This window comes from Mobula birostris, chromosome 29 (assembly GCF_030028105.1).
Source record: "Mobula birostris isolate sMobBir1 chromosome 29, sMobBir1.hap1, whole genome shotgun sequence".
NCBI classification, from domain to species: Eukaryota; Metazoa; Chordata; class Chondrichthyes; order Myliobatiformes; family Myliobatidae; genus Mobula; species Mobula birostris.
In genome coordinates this window covers 10,754,465-10,773,986 of record NC_092398.1, presented here as the reverse complement: position 1 = coordinate 10,773,986, position 19,522 = coordinate 10,754,465, and the positions used below count along the sequence as shown (strand labels likewise).

The following is a 19,522-nucleotide window of genomic DNA, read 5'->3' as shown; positions in this document are numbered from 1 at the left end:
GGATCGAAAGAAGCTACATGATGAAGCTACTAAAATTAGTCAGCTTCATCATGAGGACCAGCCTCCGTAGTATCCAAGACACCTTCAAGGAGCAGTGCCTCCGAAAGGCAGCATCCATCATTAAGGACCCCCTACTACCCAAGACATGCCCCCTTCTCATTGTTACCATCAGAAAGGAGGTACAGAAGTCTGAAGGCACACACTCAACAACTCAGGAACAAGCTCTTCCCTTCTGCCATCTGATTTCTAAATGGACATTGAACCCATGAATGCTACCTCACTTTTTTTTATTATTTCTGTTTTTGCTCTACTACTTTTAATTTAATATGCATATATATACTTACTGTAATTCATTTTTAACATTTTTTCTTCTATTTATCATGTATTGGTACTGCTGCTGCTAAGCTAACAAATTTCATGATATGTCAGTGATATTAAACCTGTTTCTGATTCTGAATTGAAAATTAATTCTTATGTTTTTGTGCCCTCTTTAAAAAAAATTATGATTTGCTATTTATGTGGCACATTCCCTCCTTGCATAATGTAAGGGTGTGACTAGCAGAACTCAGGGCCATTGTCTAAGCTCCATACAGGAACTTGGCCTACGAGGTTAGAGTATAGAGAATCAGGTTGGGTGTTTTGAAAGCAGTGATTGATCCATTTCAACTGCTGTAAGTGAAGGGCAGAAGGAGAATGCTTTATGGTAGTAGAATCTTGTTGTTGGAAAGGTGTAATGGACTGGGTTGATCAGACCCAAAAGACCCAAATAATTCGAGAGTCTGGGAAATGTGGTGTTATGAGTACAAGCGTAACAAAGTAACATAAGCCTGATTTATTATTGTAACCCTCAGGTTCAGCCAGTGCTGTTAATCTAGGGGAAGACAGTTTCCGGCCCGCCAAACTAGTGAAATCTGGTTTGTGTGAATGCTGCGTGATGTTTTCCCCGTTACATATCAGTACACGAAATAGCAAACAGTACTCCATATGCAATTAAACAATTGAGCTTTATAATTCTTAAATTTGACTATAAGGTTAGTAAAGAAAACAAAAAGGAAAAGGACCCATTTTAATGAAACAGTCTAATGTGCACATTGGAGCTCACAATTTTCCCGTCCGTTCGTTCTTCATCAATTTCCCCCGGGTGTTGTTGACTCCTGACCCCATTCCAAGTCACTCTGTCCTGCAGTCTATGACCTCTCCGTCCTGGCCTCTTCTCTCTCCATCTTCTGCCTAACAAAAACCCGCGAATCCCTCGTTCTCAGGCACACAAGCAAGAAAAACACTCCCCTCATTGGACACCGCACATTCCAAAGCCCCCGTTATCCCTATTCGTAACCCAAACACTGCTGCTACAGAGAAACTATTACACTAGCAGTGAAACCTTTCCCAGGGTGTTACATTATCATTAGCACAAATAAGCCACATTAAATACTATGTAGTAAGTTATAAAGGTTTCCACAACAATTGCAGGGCTCACAATTCATAGTGTCCACATGATTGCTGCTGTCGTCGGAGGACTTTATTGTTGCTGTTGTCGAATGAATTCCAAATTCTGATTTGTGAAATCACCCTGGATGTGGCTTCTAGGCACCGATTGATCAAGATTCTTCAGTCTAGGTGAAGTCCCAAGAATCGAGTCAAAAGGTACCCAAATAAGTAAGGAGTTCCACTAGCATAGCGAGACATACAGCAATAGACTAACTCTTTGATCTTTTGCTCTCATGCCACTAACCCAGAATGGTTTCTTTCATTCAAACAACGTGTTCATTGACAGACTTCCTCATGCTACTGGTGCCTTGAGGCTGGGAAAGACTCCAGCTGCTATCAGCAAACTTTAGACATTAACAAACCTACAATGTTTAATTTGTACAGACACCTGGACACTTTACATGCTGCGAGCTAAAGTGTTACTTGGAGCTGCTCAGATTTTCATCTAATGTTTTACAACATTTAATGCACGACAAAAGGACGAAAATTGATTATGGAGGCTGGTGGTATGGAAGGCGATAAGCATGGGATCTTGCCTTGTCCAAGAGAGGGGCTGAGAGCAGGTGAAGCAAATACTGTAGATACAGTCAAAAACTTTGTCTATTGGTAAAGGGGAAGCCCTGGTTCAGGAGGAAGGAGAATATTTCAGAGGCACCTGTGCAGAAGGTCTTTTTATCTGTGTAAATGTGGCTGAGATGGAGGAACTAGGAAAATAGAATGAAGTATAGACGGATGTGGGAGTCTTTGTGTGTGTGTGTGTGTGTGTGTGTGTGTGTGTGTGTGTGTGTGTGTTTGTGGGTAATCTATCCCCTGAGATGGAGGCAGAGATCTGAAAAGGGAATGATCAATGTAAAGGTGAAAGTAGAATGGAAATTGGCAGCAAAAAGTAATGAAATTGTTGAGTTCTTGGAGTGCAGGAAATGGCTTTAACACATTTGTTGGATGTACCAGATAAAGATTTGAGGGAAGTGGACCCAAATATCTCAGAACAAAAACAGGCATAGCTTATGTGCATCTTTTGAAATGAAGACAGTGAATGGAATGGAAGACAAGTTCACAGTGAGGACAAGTTCCACCAAGTGAATGAATGGGAGGGTAGAAGGGAACCAATGGAGTAGAAGTATTGTGAGGTTGCAAGTCTCTGAAGACGAACTGATTGGACCAGGGAATTGGGAAAGATCAAGATGGCAGAAATCATTTGACATGTTATGGACTTGAGTAGGAAGGTGGTGGTCAAAGGAGAAAGCATGGAGTCAAGGTAGGGAAAAACAAGTACAGTGGGAGTGGGGGAGGGGCAAGAACAGGCTGAAACAATGGCTTGACTCGGGCAATTCTGCTTGTAGGTGTTGGGAGGTAGGAATGGGCTTTCCATGATCCTCAAAGAAATTAGATCTATGACTATGTGCAAGATGGGGACTGGTTTTCCAGACTACAGCTGCACCACCCTTGATGGCAATTTGATGACAATGTTAGGTTAGAGTGAGTCAGCGATGGTTAATGTACTATCAGCAGTTAGCAGTAAGGAGATTTAGAGGAGATAAGGGGCTAGTGGAGGAATCCACGTGGAATAGGATCTCTGGACATGGAAGATCTGCCATCTTGGGTGGGGACTTCTGGTCAAAGAATTTAGCACAAAAGTGGAAGTGGTGGAATCAATAAGAAAGGATGGTGAAAATATGGCAGGTCATGGAACTAGGGTTGGGTGCAGATCAGAGAAAAGTGAAGGGAAGAAATCTCGAGGGGTATTAGAACCCAGGAACTATTGAAGTCTGTTAGTTTGACCAGTGAAAAGGAGGAAAAAATGTCGTCTGTTGTGGCACCAAATGCATAGAGAATCAAGTGGAGCTTTGATGTATGAGTTAATTCTGCAAAGAGAGGTCAGGATGTGTGCTGACATATGGCATGAAGTAGAGGAGTGTAGACAGGATGGCTGATTAGAATGGAAAATTGCTGATGAGTACAATGAGGTCAAATGAGGGATTGTTTTGCTTTGATAGGAAGAGTAGAAAAATTGACTTTTTCTGATAATGGACAACTACAAAATTGTCTTTAGAGAGATACAAATATCCTTGTATGTCACAGAAAGTTAGATGTTTATCATGCAAGAAGAGTCATTCCCACTCTCTCCTTATCTACCTGTCATCCACTAACCCATCTTACCCCTTCCTCTTTTTTTTAAACTGGCTGTCTTCTAATCCCCATCTTGACAGAGGGTCTTGCCCCAAAACAGCAACATTTCCTCCCCTGCCTTCAGGTGCTGCTTGTCCCACTGAGTTTTTCCGGCAGATTGTGCATTTAACTGTTTGAAACAAACACCACAAGAGTTGTCTGTCCTTTTGCTAGCCTTCTATCCGAAGGCTGATAAGAGATCAGTGACTCTTACTTTGATTACTTTCTCCCACTGAGGCAGCCTAATTTGCCATTTGCACAGGACAAAGCCGCGTACTGAAACCCAAAACAAAAATATGGTGGTAGATATCTATGGGTCAAACACCATCTGTGAGGGCAAAAGGTGTTTGTTGGCTTTTCTGGACAAGATCCTGCATCATGATAGACAAAGTGCTTCACAAGTACTGTCTGAACTACAGGCTTCCCCCGCTATCCGAAGGTAGAGCGTTCCTATGAAACGGTCGTAAGCCGGAATGTGGTAAAGCGAAGAAGCAATTACCACTAACTTATATGGGAAAAATTTGTGAGCGTTCGCAGACCCAAAAATAACCTACCAAATAATGCCAAATAACACATAAAACCTAAAATAACAGTAACATATAGTAAAAGCAGGAATGATATGAATACACAGCCTATATGGAGTAGAATTGCATTGCCACACTGTTCTCCGTAGCGAAAATCTCATGCAAGCACTCTCGGCAGAAACATGGCGCAGGCGCTCTCGGTAGAAACATGACGCAAGCGCTCTCGGTAGAAACACTCTCTCCAGTAACCTTTAAGCTATGAAGCTGCCAAATCATACCAAATAACACCTAAAAATACACAGCCTATATAAAGTAGAAATAATGTATGTACAGTGTAGTATCACTTACGGGAATCGGGAAGACATCGAGCACACTGATGATGGTGTGTTAGGCTGAATCGTCGGAGGTTGGGTTGGTGCAGTGGCCCCACCCTCCGGGCAGCAACCCGATACCGATCCGCGAAGCATACAGTGGTACAGCGGTAGCTGGAACGCACTCAGCACATCTTTAAGAAAAAAGCCAAAATAAACAAGCTAATTAATTAGGTGCCACCCGGCACGTAATTAATTAGCTTGTTTATTTTGGCTTTTTTTCCCTTAAAGATATGCTGGGTGCCTTCCGGCTACCGCTGCATTCTTCATGGATAGGTATCTGTCCGTGGCCTGGGGGTTGGGGTGATGGGACACTAGGGTGTTGTTTGTTTCCATCAGGGCAGGCAGGTCATCTTCTCCTATGACTGCCTGCCTCGATGTCGAAGGTCGAGGTTCGTCGTCTGCTGAAGGCTTGCTTGACTGCTTAGCCTCGCGCATTTTTAGATCATACAGTTCTTTGTAAGGACTCAAACCATCCTGCAAATATGCCCTAAACCAACGTACCCTTTCAAAATTAAAGTCGTACTTTATCATTGCAGCGAAAATCTCTCGCAGTTGCTTCAGGTTCAGTTCCTGGATGACTTCACTTTTGGTCCGTTCGTTACTGCATTCAGTTTCGATTGTTATCCCTTCCTCTTCCAATTGCATCAGCTCTTCATCTATCAGTTCTTGGTCACAGGATGCCAAAACCTCTTCAACATCATCTTCGTCAGCTTCCACAAGCCAAACTCACTTTGTCCTTACTTCGTTCACCACGATCGAAATGCTTAATTATGTCTAATTTTACACTAGGTGTAACACCCTTACAAGCTCTTTCAGGCTTTTCCGATACCTTAGAACTCATCTTGCTAACGGCTGCTCACAGGCACGTGTTTAAGCAATGCCGGCGAGAATGCAGTTCCGAATCCGGGGGGAGAGCGACTGTTTTTTTTTTGCGCACTGCCTTTTTTTGTAACAGTGAAAATACCTTCTGTTAGCGAAAACAGGTGACTAATGTAGGTCTTTCGTAACAGTGAGGTTTTGTAAAGTGAACGTTCGAAAAGCAGGAGACACCTGTACTGAGTTCTTCCAGCATTCAGTTTTTTTCGCTATTGCCTGCATTTTCTGGCTTTTATTTCCGCTTTCTGGCATTTGAATATATTTTAGATTTTTAATACTGTGCTGTCTTATCCTAAGCACCTGCCAACTACCTTTTAAATTTTGTAATTGTATCTGTCTCTACCACTACCTCTGGCAACTCTTTTCAGATAACCACCACCCTCTGTAGGAAAAAATACCCCTCAGGTTCATGTTCTTTGGATAAGCTGATAAACTCATCTTCTCACCTAGTGGGTAGTAAGCTTTTTGGCGTTCTTTATCTGGAAGAGTTGTGCCTGCTGAGTCATCCAAGTATTTTGAAGATTGATTAATAAATTGTTGGATACAAAGGAGTCAAAATGGTCTTAACATACAGAAGCTTGTTGAATGGTGCTGCAGGTTCAAGTGCCATTTAGTGAACTCCTGTTTCTCATGCTGGTCCCTTAAGGTTATAGTTAGGGGAGGCAGTGGGGATAAGTTCCCACCAACTATTAAATGCACTCAATGGCGTGCATCTCAGATAACCTGACAGCCAAGTCCAGCTCCTGGCCTTCACATGTGGGGCTTAGCTACTAAGCCTGGCAGAACCGTTTCCATTGACAGGAGAAGGAGCAAAAATGGGCTACCGGCACCTTTAAAACCAGTCGCTTCAGGCAGACGGGGTTCGCTCTCCATTGTGGACAGCTCTTCTAGGAGAAGGAAAATGCTGTCAAACCTCCGCCTCCTCATGAGGAAGGCTTCGGGAGTAAACTCCAAGGGAAAAATCCAGAGCTGGAGTCCCTGAGGTAGTCCATCGTTGAGTTCAACACTGAATGGCAATTCCTTTGATGCTGCTGGTGCCAAACTCTATCCATCTCTGCTGTTCCTTTGGACTCAGATCGGCGGAGGAGGGGAGCCCGCTATAAAGGCAAAAGCTTTCTCTGCCTATCGCACTGCCCTGCTTGTGTATCAGGTAGACAGCTGTGACGTAGCATTCATAGTTGACCCTGGCCAGTGGAGGGCCTCATTTCTTATGTTCTTGTGGTTACCCACTGGCTTATAGGAAATGGAACCCTAGTTTGTATAACCTTTCTTAATGATTTAACATTTGGTCTTCAGCTTCATTCTAGAGAATCTGCAGGGCACTCTTTCTACATTGCGCTAAGTGGAATTGTTCAACATGTGGTCTAACCAGGACTTTGCGTTACTTAGCAAAATCTCATCTGGTCTAGTGATCGAGATTTAAAAGGCCAGCATTTTGTCTCTACCCATCCACGGGATTTTAGTAATCTGTTTATATAAAGTATTGAGTCCTTTGAGTCTTCACTGTTTCTACCTTCAAACAATGCTCAGTATTGACTCGTCTATTTAGTTTATTGTATATTCGCTCACTAAACCAGAAGATAATGGGGAGCAATATTTATGTTGAGGTGGTCTTTGCCTATCTTGTGCCTGTATCTTCGTCTATGGAATTGACCTACAGCTCAAGGTTGTGCATTTTCCATGCAATTTTCTGTGCAGGTTGAGTATAGAGAAATGGATGAGAGCTTAGCAAACCTATCAGAAGATGAATATTATTCAGAAGAAGAACGCAATGCAAAGGCTGAAAAGGAAAAGAAGCAGGTGCCGCCACCTCAGCCTCCACCACCTGAGGAAGAGATTGAAAGTGATCCAGAAGAACCATCTGGTATGTAAATTTATTAAATTTGGTTTCTACATAGTGGGATGGGAGAGCTGAAGAAACCCTCGAGCCACTGAAGAGGATTATGTTGTGCATGGAATATCAGGTTTCCCCCAAACCGTTGCTTTAGACTTACAAGTTTGACCAAAACAATTCCCAATACTACTTCTACTTAAACTCCCAAGTTTACAAATCATGAGTTTAATTATGCAATTTAATAACTGCACATTCTCATCCATGGGAATGCAGGAAACCAAATCTGCTGACTACAATGACCTGAAATGGAGGTTACAAGTTCAAGCCCCACACCAGAGCCTAAAGCACAGTAGTTTAGGCTGACATGCCTGCATCGTCAGAGTTGCTGACTTCTGAAATGGATGCTATCTCGGATAGATATAAAAGATCCCAATCCATTATAGCCATGGTGTTAAACAACATAGAAACTGGGCCTTTGACTAACGAGGATGCCCCGTCTAAGTTAGTCCCAATGGCCAGCATTTGGCCCACATCCTTCTAACCTTCCCAATCCTTGTACATGTCCAACTATCTTAAAAGTTGTTTTGAAATATAGGGTAATTCACCTCAATGACCAGGTTAATACTTATCTCTCAAACGACAGCACAGATTACAAATAACTGCAATGATCTGCAAGGGGCTTTTAGTCTCAGACCTCTACCCCTGAAAAATGGAGTTCATATGTAACTTGCCAGACTATGCCTTGTAAATTTCACCTGAAAACATTGGCTAACAACTATATGCATCCATTTCCTTTATGAAACTCCTTTAATCCCAAGGACTCAGTTGTTGTTCCTTTCCATACCTGGTGGTGCATTGGGCAGCAACCTTGCCATTTCTTTAGCACTTTTATCTGTTTTTGTACAAGGCTGAGTTGCCAGCTCAAAGCTCATCCCAGCACGGATGAAAAGCGTGAAAGGAGCTGGCTGGATTCGAGCCTGGGACCACTTGCCTCGAAGTCCAGTGCGGCTGCCACACCACTAGCTGGCAAGTGCTCGGTTACTTGCTTTAATTGAGTACAAAAACTGACCAATCTTGAATTTTCCCCCTTTTTAAATCCTGCATGCACATATTCTCTTCTATCAGTGGTGTCCTTGAGAGTTTCTGACTATTTAAAGAGGGATAAAGCAACTCGTGGGTTCAATTATTCCCTGCAGTGATGTTTTGGGTTGATGACTTGTATCAAGTCAAAATGGGACCTTGCTTTTATGGCAAGGCATAAAATTCTGGTATATATAGGAAGCAAAGCTTGCGGAAGTTTCTGCCTCTATTCACTTGAACTTCTGCAGGTTGGTTCTTTGGTACCTGATGGTCCTTCAGTAATATCACCCCTCCCCCCTCACTGAGTCATCCACCAGTCTCAACAGATACTTTAGAACTTAGAACAATATAGCAGAGGAGCAGACCATTTGGCCCACAGTGCTCCGCTGAATCAGCTAAAAGCAAATCAAAAACACCCAAGCACCCTCCTACCTACACCATGTCCGGGTCCCTCCATCTTACATTCATGCGCCTATCCAAACGTCTCTTAAAAGCCTCCAATGTATTTGCCTCTACCACTATACCAGGCAGTGCATTCCAGGCATCCATGACTTACCCCTCACATTCCCTTTGAACCTACCCCCCCCCGCCTTCAATGCATGCCCTCTGGTATTAGGCATTTCAACCTTGGGAAACGTCTTAATTCAGATTTGGACTGATAATTGGCTTGTCTCCGATCTTACCAGATCCAGTCCTCAGATGTGTTATTCCACTAGATAATGCATAATTTAATCATTTTCTTCAGTACAAAACTTCATGTAATTCTGGTGTGCAATATTTCATCACCTTCCCAAATTTTTAAAATTTGTCAATTTTTAAAAAAAAATCAAACAATATAAAAAGACAGACCCGTCTTGCAATCTCATTGATGGCTGATGTCCTCAATGGAGGGTTAGAGCTGTGATTGTCTCTTCGTGCTATGTTCAAGCATTTGATTGGTGACCAATGTGATTTGGAATCAAAGAGATAAAGGGAATTTAAAAACCTTCTAGGCACTGCAAATGCTGGAAAGACATATTGGCCCCATTTCCCTTCATAGATGTGACAGCACAGTAGTGTAGTGGTTAGCACAATGTTTTAAAGTACCAGTGATTCAGGTTCAAATCCCACCACTGCCTGCAAGGAATTTGTATGTTCCCCCACTCCCCTCTGTGATCATGTGGGTTTCCTCCAGGTGCTCCGGTTTCTTCCCTCAGTCCACAGTTGGTAGGTTAATTGGTGGCTGTAAATTGCCCCTTAATTAATATCGAAGGTTATTGTACGGCATGACTCAAAGGACCGGAAGGGTCTGTTTCGTGCTGATCTCAATACAATGCAATAGATGTAGCCAGACCTGCTGAGTTCCTCCAGCATTTTAATGTATGTGTCGCAAAGGGAATTTGAGGTTCAGTTGATGGTGGTAATCTTGCTCAAGCTTTGCTACCATTCATTTGGTTACTGACTCGCATTTCCATGTTGTTGGATTCTGATGCTTTCAATCAAAGGTTCTTTCAGAAGTCAGGAAAGAGGCACAAAATTTGTTGCTTCGTGATTGTTTTATTAAGCATTAATAGAACAATAGAAGTTGAAAAATGGACTTTAATAGAGCTCTCGTAAGTGAAGGGAGGGAGAAGTAAAAAAAGATGGCAAGTTTCGAGGTCAGCTTCTAATACTGCATAGATAAGAAACATTCCATTCAAATTCGCAGATAAGAGTTGGCCAGATAGGTCTTATTCAAATAATGGAACACCAGAGAAACTTCCAGAACTTTTCAGAATGCAAAGAAATGTAACCACCAGGGAACACACTGAACAGTTGCATATACATACTGTGACCACTAGGAAGCATATTAAGCAGTTACATGTATATAAGTAGTTATAAAAAATATCAACAGGTAATTTGTTAAGCTGCAAAGAATTAAACAGTAAGATAATGACAATTAAACAGTCTAATCCAAAAGTGTCATGTGTTATGCGTATGCATGATTTTATCTGTGGAGAAAACAACTGGAAAGGGAAAAAAGCTTTGAGAATATGGGATTAAAAGACGCTAATGATTTGTAATTGAGGGTATAATGCGATTGTGAACATTCAAGAGGAAGCTGATCAGAAGAACAATAATTTTACTAAAATTAGATCTATTTTTTGAAAGTAAGAAGTATTTGGTTGCATGTTTATTGCAAACCTGTAGGGAATGTGAGCAGACTTCGGGTTATCTCTCCCAGATATGGAGTGAATATTTAAATATTAGATGGTCTTGGGCTTGTTTGAGAGCAGTAAAAGTGATAGAGAAAAGCAGAGTAAAGAAAAGGCTTTTACTACACTGCTTACTACACAGAAATGGGGGTTGTATTTACAGTGTGGGGAAAATTATAGGAAGTCTATATTTTTCATAGTTGTGACAGAGAGAGCTTTTAAACTAGCAGTTGTGTATTTGTGCTAGTTCATCTGGATGTATCCAACAATACAATGTATGACTCTTTAAAAAAAACTTTAGAATTATGCATGATAAAAGATGCTGAAATATTTGTAATCAAATTTTATTTTCATGTGGTTTTATTTCTCCCTCCACCCATTTCTTTCCCTATTTCCTGTTGCCACGGTATAGGCATACAAATATTGGCAACCCAGCTGCTGTCAGCATTATGAGATGGTGATCAGCAAGTTCTTTGAATGTAGAGTTACTTGAATATAATTCGCTTTTACAGCTTGGCATCAGTTGACAATACAGAAACTGTGAATAATTACGGTTATTGTAGTTTGTTCTTTCTTTCCACTGCTTCCCTTCTTCCCTCAGGACTACCAAGGTCAATTCTTATACAGCTTTTGCTACTTAAGTTGATGTCATCCTGAGCAGGGCATGCAGTCTTGGTATTGCCTAATGGTTCATGGACTGCACCATAAAGTCGATATTGGGAATCTGCTTTTTCTTTCTATTCTGAAGGATTTTAAATATCTGTTTTTGAAATAATTGTCTGATAGGTTGTGGCTTTTGTCTATTTATATCTTTGTAGTTTTAATGTAAATTTCAGGAAGTATTAATTTGCATTCAGTAACCCAAAAGATTGTGCAAAAGATTTTAGTGTACTTCTGCACGACTTTTTGCAGGCCGCCCAGCACATTCCTTGCTGATTTGATTTTACAGTGAAACGGCACACTTTCACTGTATGTTTTGATGTACATGTGACAAATAAAACTAATCTTTAAAACAAATACTTATAAATGCCAGAGGAAGTTCCTGTATATTCAAGCCATGCACTTTTCTTGCTGCTGCAGTTGGGAAGGAGATAAAGGTCACACACCACCAGGTTCAAGGACAGTCACGCATCTCATCACTAAACACAATCTATGAATTAAGGACTCTCAAACTCATGTTCTCAGTTTTATTTGTTTGCTTGTGTATTTATTATTATTATTAGTTTTTTGTATTTACACATTGGTTGTTTGTCAATCTTTGTAGTTGATTCTGTTATATTCTTTGTCCTACTATGAATATCTGCAAGAAAATGAATCTCAGGGTAGTATATGGTGACATATACGTACTTTGATAATAAACTTACTTCGAGCTTTGAACTTTGTAGTCTATAGTGAAAATAACAACATTTAGAGTTACTAACCAAGCAATCAATTCCAAGTTGGATTGACAGACAAATGTATTGATTTTTTGTTGTTAAATCATTTGTATTTTTGGCAGGCAGCAGGAGGCACATATGGGGAGGTGTAGGAGGGTCATGCTTAAATAATTTAATAATTGGCAATATAATTAATTCAATGAAAGCGTTTAAGAGCAGGTGTCATGGAATGAGCCTGCCAAAATGAGATTCAATATTGCCAAGCCATCGTGATTTGTGGACACTACCCTGGCAACCCTTTCAACGATTCTCGATCTTGTAATTACCTGCCAGGCATTAAATTTCTATTTTAAAAAAAACTTATATAAATGTTACATTAAAGTTGTTTTAATATAAAAACCGCGGAAATTAGGGAAACGAGTAGTGTGCGCATGCGTGTGAATGTTTTTACGTTCGTTCCCGCAGTGCATTGGAGCAACATCAATCTGGCAGGGTCGATCGCAGGTATGTATTTTTAAATTACTTTTATTTATTTTTAATTTTCTGCGCTTTTTAATTTGTGTTCTGTTTACTTTTATGTCGCAGGCAGTGTTTGTGAGGAAGGAAGGTGTTGAGGACTATTGGGTTTTTTGGGGTCCACAATATCTTCACCTGATGTTTGATCTGCGCTTGGGAACCTGGCGATCATGGTTTGATCATGGGGGCTTGTTTAGAACAGATTTCAGAAAGCGCATGGAGAGCTTCCTGGACTAGTCTTGTTAAGGCTAGCAGTTATCAATCCTTACATGGTGTTACCTATCAGATTTTATTTTTAATTGAAGCCTAAGGTTTTTGTCATATTTCTTCATGGTCCAAGGTTAAAAGCTTTATTGCACTAATTCTGTAAGTTCATTCTTATCAGGTGTTGAGGGTGCTGCTTTCCAAAGTCGTCTACCTCACGATCGCATGACATCACAGGAAGCAGCCTGTTTCCCAGACATTATCAGTGGTCCTGCGCAGACCCAGAAGGTATTTCTGTACATCAGAAACCGCACAGTAAGTTCTAATATCAATCCATAATTTCTTTATTGCTGAATATTAGTTATTTAATAACGGGTGTTCAGTTTAATTTGCAGAACTCCCATCTGTGGCTGGTGCATGCTGTTATTGTTTTGGATAACTTAATAAAGATTAGAGCATTCATTGCGTAATTAAAAATGATTCATTCGGACATATTCCAGGCCATGGGAGTACATGCCAGGGGATGCTCGGTGCAGTCAACGCAAAGGTTCTGTGTGGAGGGACTGCACTCTGGGTTCCTACAAATAGTAGGCATTGAGGGGCCAAGTCAAACAAGAAGTTTGAGTCAACTCAGAGGGCCACCATAAGAATCAGAATCAGATTTAATATCACCAGCGTATGTCTTGAAGCTTGTTCACTTTGTAGCAGCATTACAATGCAACACATGATAATAGAGAGTAAAAGAAAACTGAATTACAGTAAGTATAAAATAGTTAAATAAGTAGTACAAAAACGGAAAAAAAAGTAGTGGGGCTATGTTCATAGGTTCAATGTCTATTCAGAAATCAGATGGCAGAGGGGAAGAAGCTGTTTCTAAATTGTTCTATATCTGTAGAGCATGTAAGTTTTCTAACATCTTAAAGGAATAGAGCACAATTGGGAGTAGAGTGTCACACCATTTTGAAGTCTTCTGTTCTGCAAATCTTTGCAGAGTTTCTTTATAAGCCAAGCAACACACACAAAATGGAGGAACTCAGCAGGCCAGGCTGTGTCTATGGAAAAGAGTAAATAGTCAACGTTTCGGGCTGATACTCTTCATCAGGATTGGAGAATAAAGATAAGAAGACCCTCCCTGACTTCTCACCTTTTTTCTCCAGTTGTGATGAAGGGTCTCGGCATGAAACGTCAACTGTTTACTCTTTTCCATAGACGCTGCTTGACCTGCTGAGTTCCTCCAGCATGTTGCTTGGATTTCCAGGATCTTCAGATTTTCTCTTGTTTGTTCTTTATAAGCCACACAATTTCACCCACTTGGGTAAAAGTTAGGATGCACATGGTTCATAGTGCGTAGTTCCAGTTATTGTCTGCTATGTTCGAGGCCCTTTTCTTCCATGTTCAATTTCACTGCTCTTTTTCATATACTGTGTGTTTCAAGCTTTATGTATAAAACCACAAGACAGAGGAGCAGAATTAGGCCATTCAGCCCATCAAGTCTGCTTTGCCATTCCGTCATGGCTGATCCCAGATTCCACTCAGCCCCATACACCTGCTTTCTCACCATATTCTTTGATGCCCTGACCAATTAGGAAACTTATCAACTTACGCCTTAAATATACCCACTGTCTTTACCTCCACTGCAGTCTGGCAGAGCATTCCATAGATTCAATACACTCTGGCTAAAAAAATTCCTCCTTACCTATGTTCTAAAAGTCAATTTTGAGGCTCTGCCCTCTAGTTCTGGATACTGCCACCATCCTCCCACATCCATCTTATCTAGTCCTTTCAATATTCAGTAGGCTTTAATGAGATTCCCTGCATCCTTCTAAATTTCAGTGAGTACAGGCCCAAAGCTGCCAAGCGTTCCTTGTATGCTAACCCCTTCGTTCCCAGAATCATCCTCATGAATCTTCTCTGGACTCTCTCTCCAATGACAACACATCCTTTCTGAGATACAAGGCCCAAAACTGTTGACAATACTCCAAGTACTTTCAGCCTACAAGGCCCTCGATGAACTCACACGTGTGGGTTAAGTTGAACATCGCTTTTTGCAAGCATAGACTCAGTGAACAAAATGGCTGCTTTCTGTACCATCACTTCCTATGATTGCAAAGAATCAGTTGGTTTATGATGTGTTTTAGCCTCCCACAACAGCTGCCTCTTTGCTGGGAAAGTCTTTCCATGAATTGACACTGTATATTCAGATATCCCACCTCTCCTGGAAGTTTCGGGAGTTTCCCCGCATATTGATAGTGGCTCCCTGATGCCCGCAAGTTATATACAATATCCCGGAAATCGATTTTTTTTTTTGAGAGTGAGCGAGAGAGAGAGAGCGAGAGAGAGCGCCATGGCAGAGTGTTCCAAGAAAAGAAAATATAAAACGTACGTCACCTAAAGTGTATCCCTGCCTAATAGGCGTCAAAAATAACGGCAGTGTTGCTCGCTGAACTGTTTGCAACAGTGACTTTTCTATTGCCCATGGTGGGTTAAAATGTAAAAGACATGTTGAGGTGAGTTTAACGGGTGTCATTCGTTCATTAGCGTAGCTAACGTTATTTAAACTAGCTGGCTAGCTGCTAAGGAACTACTCTATTGCAGGCATCCCACCTGTCCCGGAAGTTCCGGGAGTCTCCTGCAAACTGATGGTGCTACCTCCCTGAAATGAGTTTTTACAGGGTGGGATATCTGTATATTGAAGTTGTACAAGACACTGGTGAGGTGTTATTTGGAGTATTATGAGCAGTTTTGGTCACCTACCTAAAGGAAAGATGTAAATAAGGTTGAAAGAGTACAGGGAAAATTTACAAGGATGTTGCTGGTACTGGAGGACCAGAGTTATAAGGAAAGATTAAATAGGTTAGGTCTTTATTCCTTGGAACACAGAAGATTGAGGGGAGACTTGATCGAGGTTTACAAGATTATGAGGGGTATAGATAGGATAAATGCAAACAGGCCTTTTCCACTGAGGTTGGGCGGGAATACAAACAGAGGTCATGGTTAAGGGTGAAAAGTGAAATATTTTAGGGGAACGTGAGGGAAACTTCTTCACTCAGAGAGCGGTGAGAGTGTAGAATGAGCTGCCAGCACAAGTGGTGCATGCGAGCTCGATTTCAACATTGAAGAGAAGGTTGGATAGGTACATGTATGGAGGGTTATGGCCTGGTCCAGGTTGATGTGAGTAGGCAGTTTAAATAACTCGGCACAGACTAGATGGTTGAAGGACCTTTTTCTGTGCTGACTGTCAAAAAAATCGATTTTATTTGGAGGGGTGAGGTGCTGGTTCCTTGTAAGAAGCTCATCTTGACCCAAGATAAGATGGATATCTAAACAGCGATGAAAGATAACTAAGCAGTGATGATAAGATTAGAATGGAGAAGATAGAACTGCTTTCTGTTGAGTATGTTTGAGGGAGATATACAGATTGTGAATCTGAATTTATTTAAATCTTATATCCGTCCCAGAATGCGAGGGAGTAAAAATCCTTGCGTTGTGACTCTGTTGCAGTGTACAATCATGTGAATTTATAAGTCTAATGGCTTGTAGAAAGAAGCTATCCCTTAGCTGTTGGTCCTGGCTTTTATCATTTTAGATAAGCTAAAGAGTTGTTGTTGTTCCATTAGCATACATTTTGAGAACCAGGTATGCAGATATGAAATTATGGGCAAGGGACACAAGTAAGATGTGGGAAATTTATTTTTATGCTGTCTACTTAGGATACGAAGTTGAAACTTCTCCTTCTAAGCCTTATTGAGTTTAGACCATTCCTACTTCATTCCCTGTTTGATAACTCTGTCTTCTGAGAAGTCAGTCCAGTGAATCTGTATTGCAGTGACTCTGCCTAGCAAGTCTCTTTCGGTGCAAATCAAAATTGTACTTGATGCTCCAACTGAAGTCTTCCCAAAGCCCTACACAATTTCATTGACTTTGTTATTTTATTCTTCATCCCCTTTGCAGTAAAGCAAATATCCTGTTTGCCTTCGAATTGCTTGATGTATTTACTTCTGGCACCTGAGTTCTTAACATTTGAAGAATATTTCATTGTACTGTTCTTACCATAACCTCATGTCTTCCTGCATTGTACTTCATCTGCCTTTTTATTTCCACAGCCACCTCTTTTAAAACCATCGTGCTTTATTTCCAGTAACTTCGGTGTTTTCTCCTTGGTGATATTAATAACTTAAAGTATATCACTGTCATTTGATCATTGGCCCATCTCTGCTTCTGCTTTATGCATTGTTTGATTTTTTTCTATTCATCTTTCTTCTCCAGAATAGCTCCTATATTGTTGTTTCTATGGGACCCATATTTATTCTGTCCACTGCTACATTTTTTAAATTCTCCAAATCATCAGGCTTGCTACTTGTTAAAGCATTAATACTTAACTTCTTTGGATTTTTATTTCCTAATGTGTTGGGTTGGGGATACGTCTCTACCAAAGGAGGTGTAAGGCACTCCTTCCCTCCGCTAGCCTGCAGCTCACCCTTGGGCAAGGTGTAGCATCTACTCAGCCCCCAGATCAGGATCACATGAAGCCATGGGAGCAGGTGGTGGATAGTCATATGAACAGATGTTGCATATCACAAGTCTTGGTTATGCAATCACTGATGCCAGGCAGGCAGTCTCTGAGAAGTATTGATAATGATGTCAGTCACCTGTTTTGTAAAGGCACTGCCCGGAAGAAGGCAATGGCAAACTACTTTTTTAGAAAAAATTGCTAAGAACACTCATGGTCTTGGAAGGACCATAATCTCCCACATCGGACAACGTGGCACATAACTAACAAGAATGGATTAAGCAAGACTTTTTTCTTTTCATTCCATGCCTTTAAGCATCCATTGGCAAACTTTTAATTTTCATATCTAGCTTAGCCAGTGTATCTTTTAGAACTGACTTCAAGACTCCTGACTGAGCAGAATCCTTCTCAAGCCCATCAAAAATGCCTTCCTTTGAAATGTTAGCATGTTGGCAAGATCAGCGATTACTTGTCACCCATAAACCTTTGGGAAAGTAATGATGAGGTGCTTCATTGAACCTTTGTAGTCTGTCTGACTGAGGTGCTTTCATAGTTCTAATAGGATGGAGTTCGAGAATATATACCAGTGATAATAAAGGACTGGGAATGTATTTCCAGGTCTGGATGCTGTGGAAATGCAGATGGTGGTGTTCCTTGTTCTTGGTAGCTGTTTCAGTTTAACATCAAATCAAATCCAGTTTAATTATCATTCAAACCATATGTTGATACAGCCAAACGAGAAAGTGTTTCTCTGGGGCCAAGGTGCAAAAACATGCACGTGCATTCGGAATAAAGAGGGGGAGAGAGAGAGAGAGAGAGAAACAAAAAAAAGTCGTGCAAGAAAACACAGTTTTAGTCCAAGACCCTGAGCGACAAGTCCTGCAAATGGATGGTTCCCAGCTGTCTACCCTGTAATTCTACCAATCCAACACTGGAGGGCAGCACTGACAGGAGAGGCCACCCCCAAATGAGCACAAGTGCCATGCTGCACTGCCTCTGGCGTCTCCTCCTCACCTGGACTGCAATAAAGTGCGTTTTTGTAATTGCCCAGGCCAGAAGCTGTGGTGCATTTCATGGTTTGTACACTCTGCAGACACAGTGGTGGACTATTTAGGTGTACAAGTCAAGCATGTTTCTTTGATGTAGGTGGATTTGAGTTGAAGCTGCACTCATCCAGGAGAATGGAGACGTGATCACTTTTCTTTTGTAAATCCTCAATGCTGTATCTAATTGACCTTCTCAGAAGGTGATTCTCAGTTGTTAATTATGGTCAAGGTTGATTAAAACACTTGGAATAAAGAAAGTGCTTGTTATTTAGCAGTTATTAAGAATATTTCTAATTAATGTGTTATGACAGTTAAGGTAATTCAGGAAACATTATCATCATCAATTTCCTGTTACAGTGCTGGTGTTTAGGGCAGCAGTGAAGGTCCTCCATCTCTGTCTGTCCTTGGGCAACATAGAGAAGATGGCCCAGTTATGGTTCTCCTGAAGACTTTTGGTCTTGGCGGTGTTCAGGGCTTCCCTCTTCATGCCAAGAGCTTCGTCTTGGTTTTCACTACTGTCAGTCATGTAAATCCCAGGTGGACACTCAGGAATACTATCACATACAGATGTAGAAGGATTCTTCAGTGCTGTTTCTGTAACAATTTTTTTGACCAATTAGGTTGGTTAGCCCTGAGCTGAGCCCCTGAAACTGCAGGACCAGTGGACCACTCTTAGTCTGGCCTCTACCCTTTGAGCTGTTCTTGGATGACCCTTACCAAGAGTCAAAGCACAAGGCCCTGACTAAAGAAAATAGTCCGTAGAGTATTATTATTGTGTTGATACATCAAAAGTTTCCCTCAAGTTTCACTAAGGAAACTTCTTAGTGGATGGTTGTTGTGCAGTGCACTCACATTGCATTTATGGGATAAGTACTTGTAATAGATAAATTTGTTGCAATTCCCAGTATCTTTTCCAGTAATGCTTTTCTGGTATTGGTTCTTGCATATGTCACGTAGCAGCCCCTTCCATTAATTCAATTGCAGCTGCTGGCGACCCCCATGGATTGTTTTCCTTGTATGACGCGTCCTCCAACCGTTTCAGTGATGATGTTCCAAAAGTCAAAGAAATGTATTTGATCCTTTATTAGCAACTAGCAAAGCATACAATCTCGAAGTAATGAAACTTCAGCGTAACTAAACTAAATAAAGCAGTCAATGAAAGATACGGCATCCGCTGGTCCTGTGCTACAAACTGCCTTAGAATAAGCAAGAGTACGTAACTTATTCCCTTCACTTTTGCCACGCCCTGACTCACAGGACTAGTTACCATAATAAACGGGCAACACAAATACAACGCAGGAGGAGAACAGATACATGGCTGCTCCACTAGATATTTTATTTCTGTTCCAGT

The 19,522-nt window shown here is 41.2% G+C and overlaps 1 protein-coding gene across 6 annotated transcripts in view; it reads left to right on the top strand.

Annotated features, from left to right (window-relative positions):
• The window catches only part of kdm1a (lysine (K)-specific demethylase 1a), an 83,710-nt gene that overhangs the window by 4,720 nt on the left and 59,468 nt on the right, over positions 1–19,522 (top strand). For 3 of the 6 annotated variants that reach the window (XM_072246783.1, XM_072246781.1, XM_072246785.1), the window contains exons 2-4: positions 7,130–7,295; positions 12,361–12,399; positions 12,797–12,930. The exons of 1 other annotated variant lie outside the window; for it this stretch is intronic. In XM_072246783.1, coding sequence (XP_072102884.1) covers positions 7,130–7,295; positions 12,361–12,399; positions 12,797–12,930 — 339 coding nt within the window. The remainder of the gene's footprint in view (positions 1–7,129; positions 7,296–12,360; positions 12,400–12,796; positions 12,931–19,522) is intronic. 2 more of the 6 variants (XM_072246782.1, XM_072246787.1) reach the window with 2 other exon arrangements.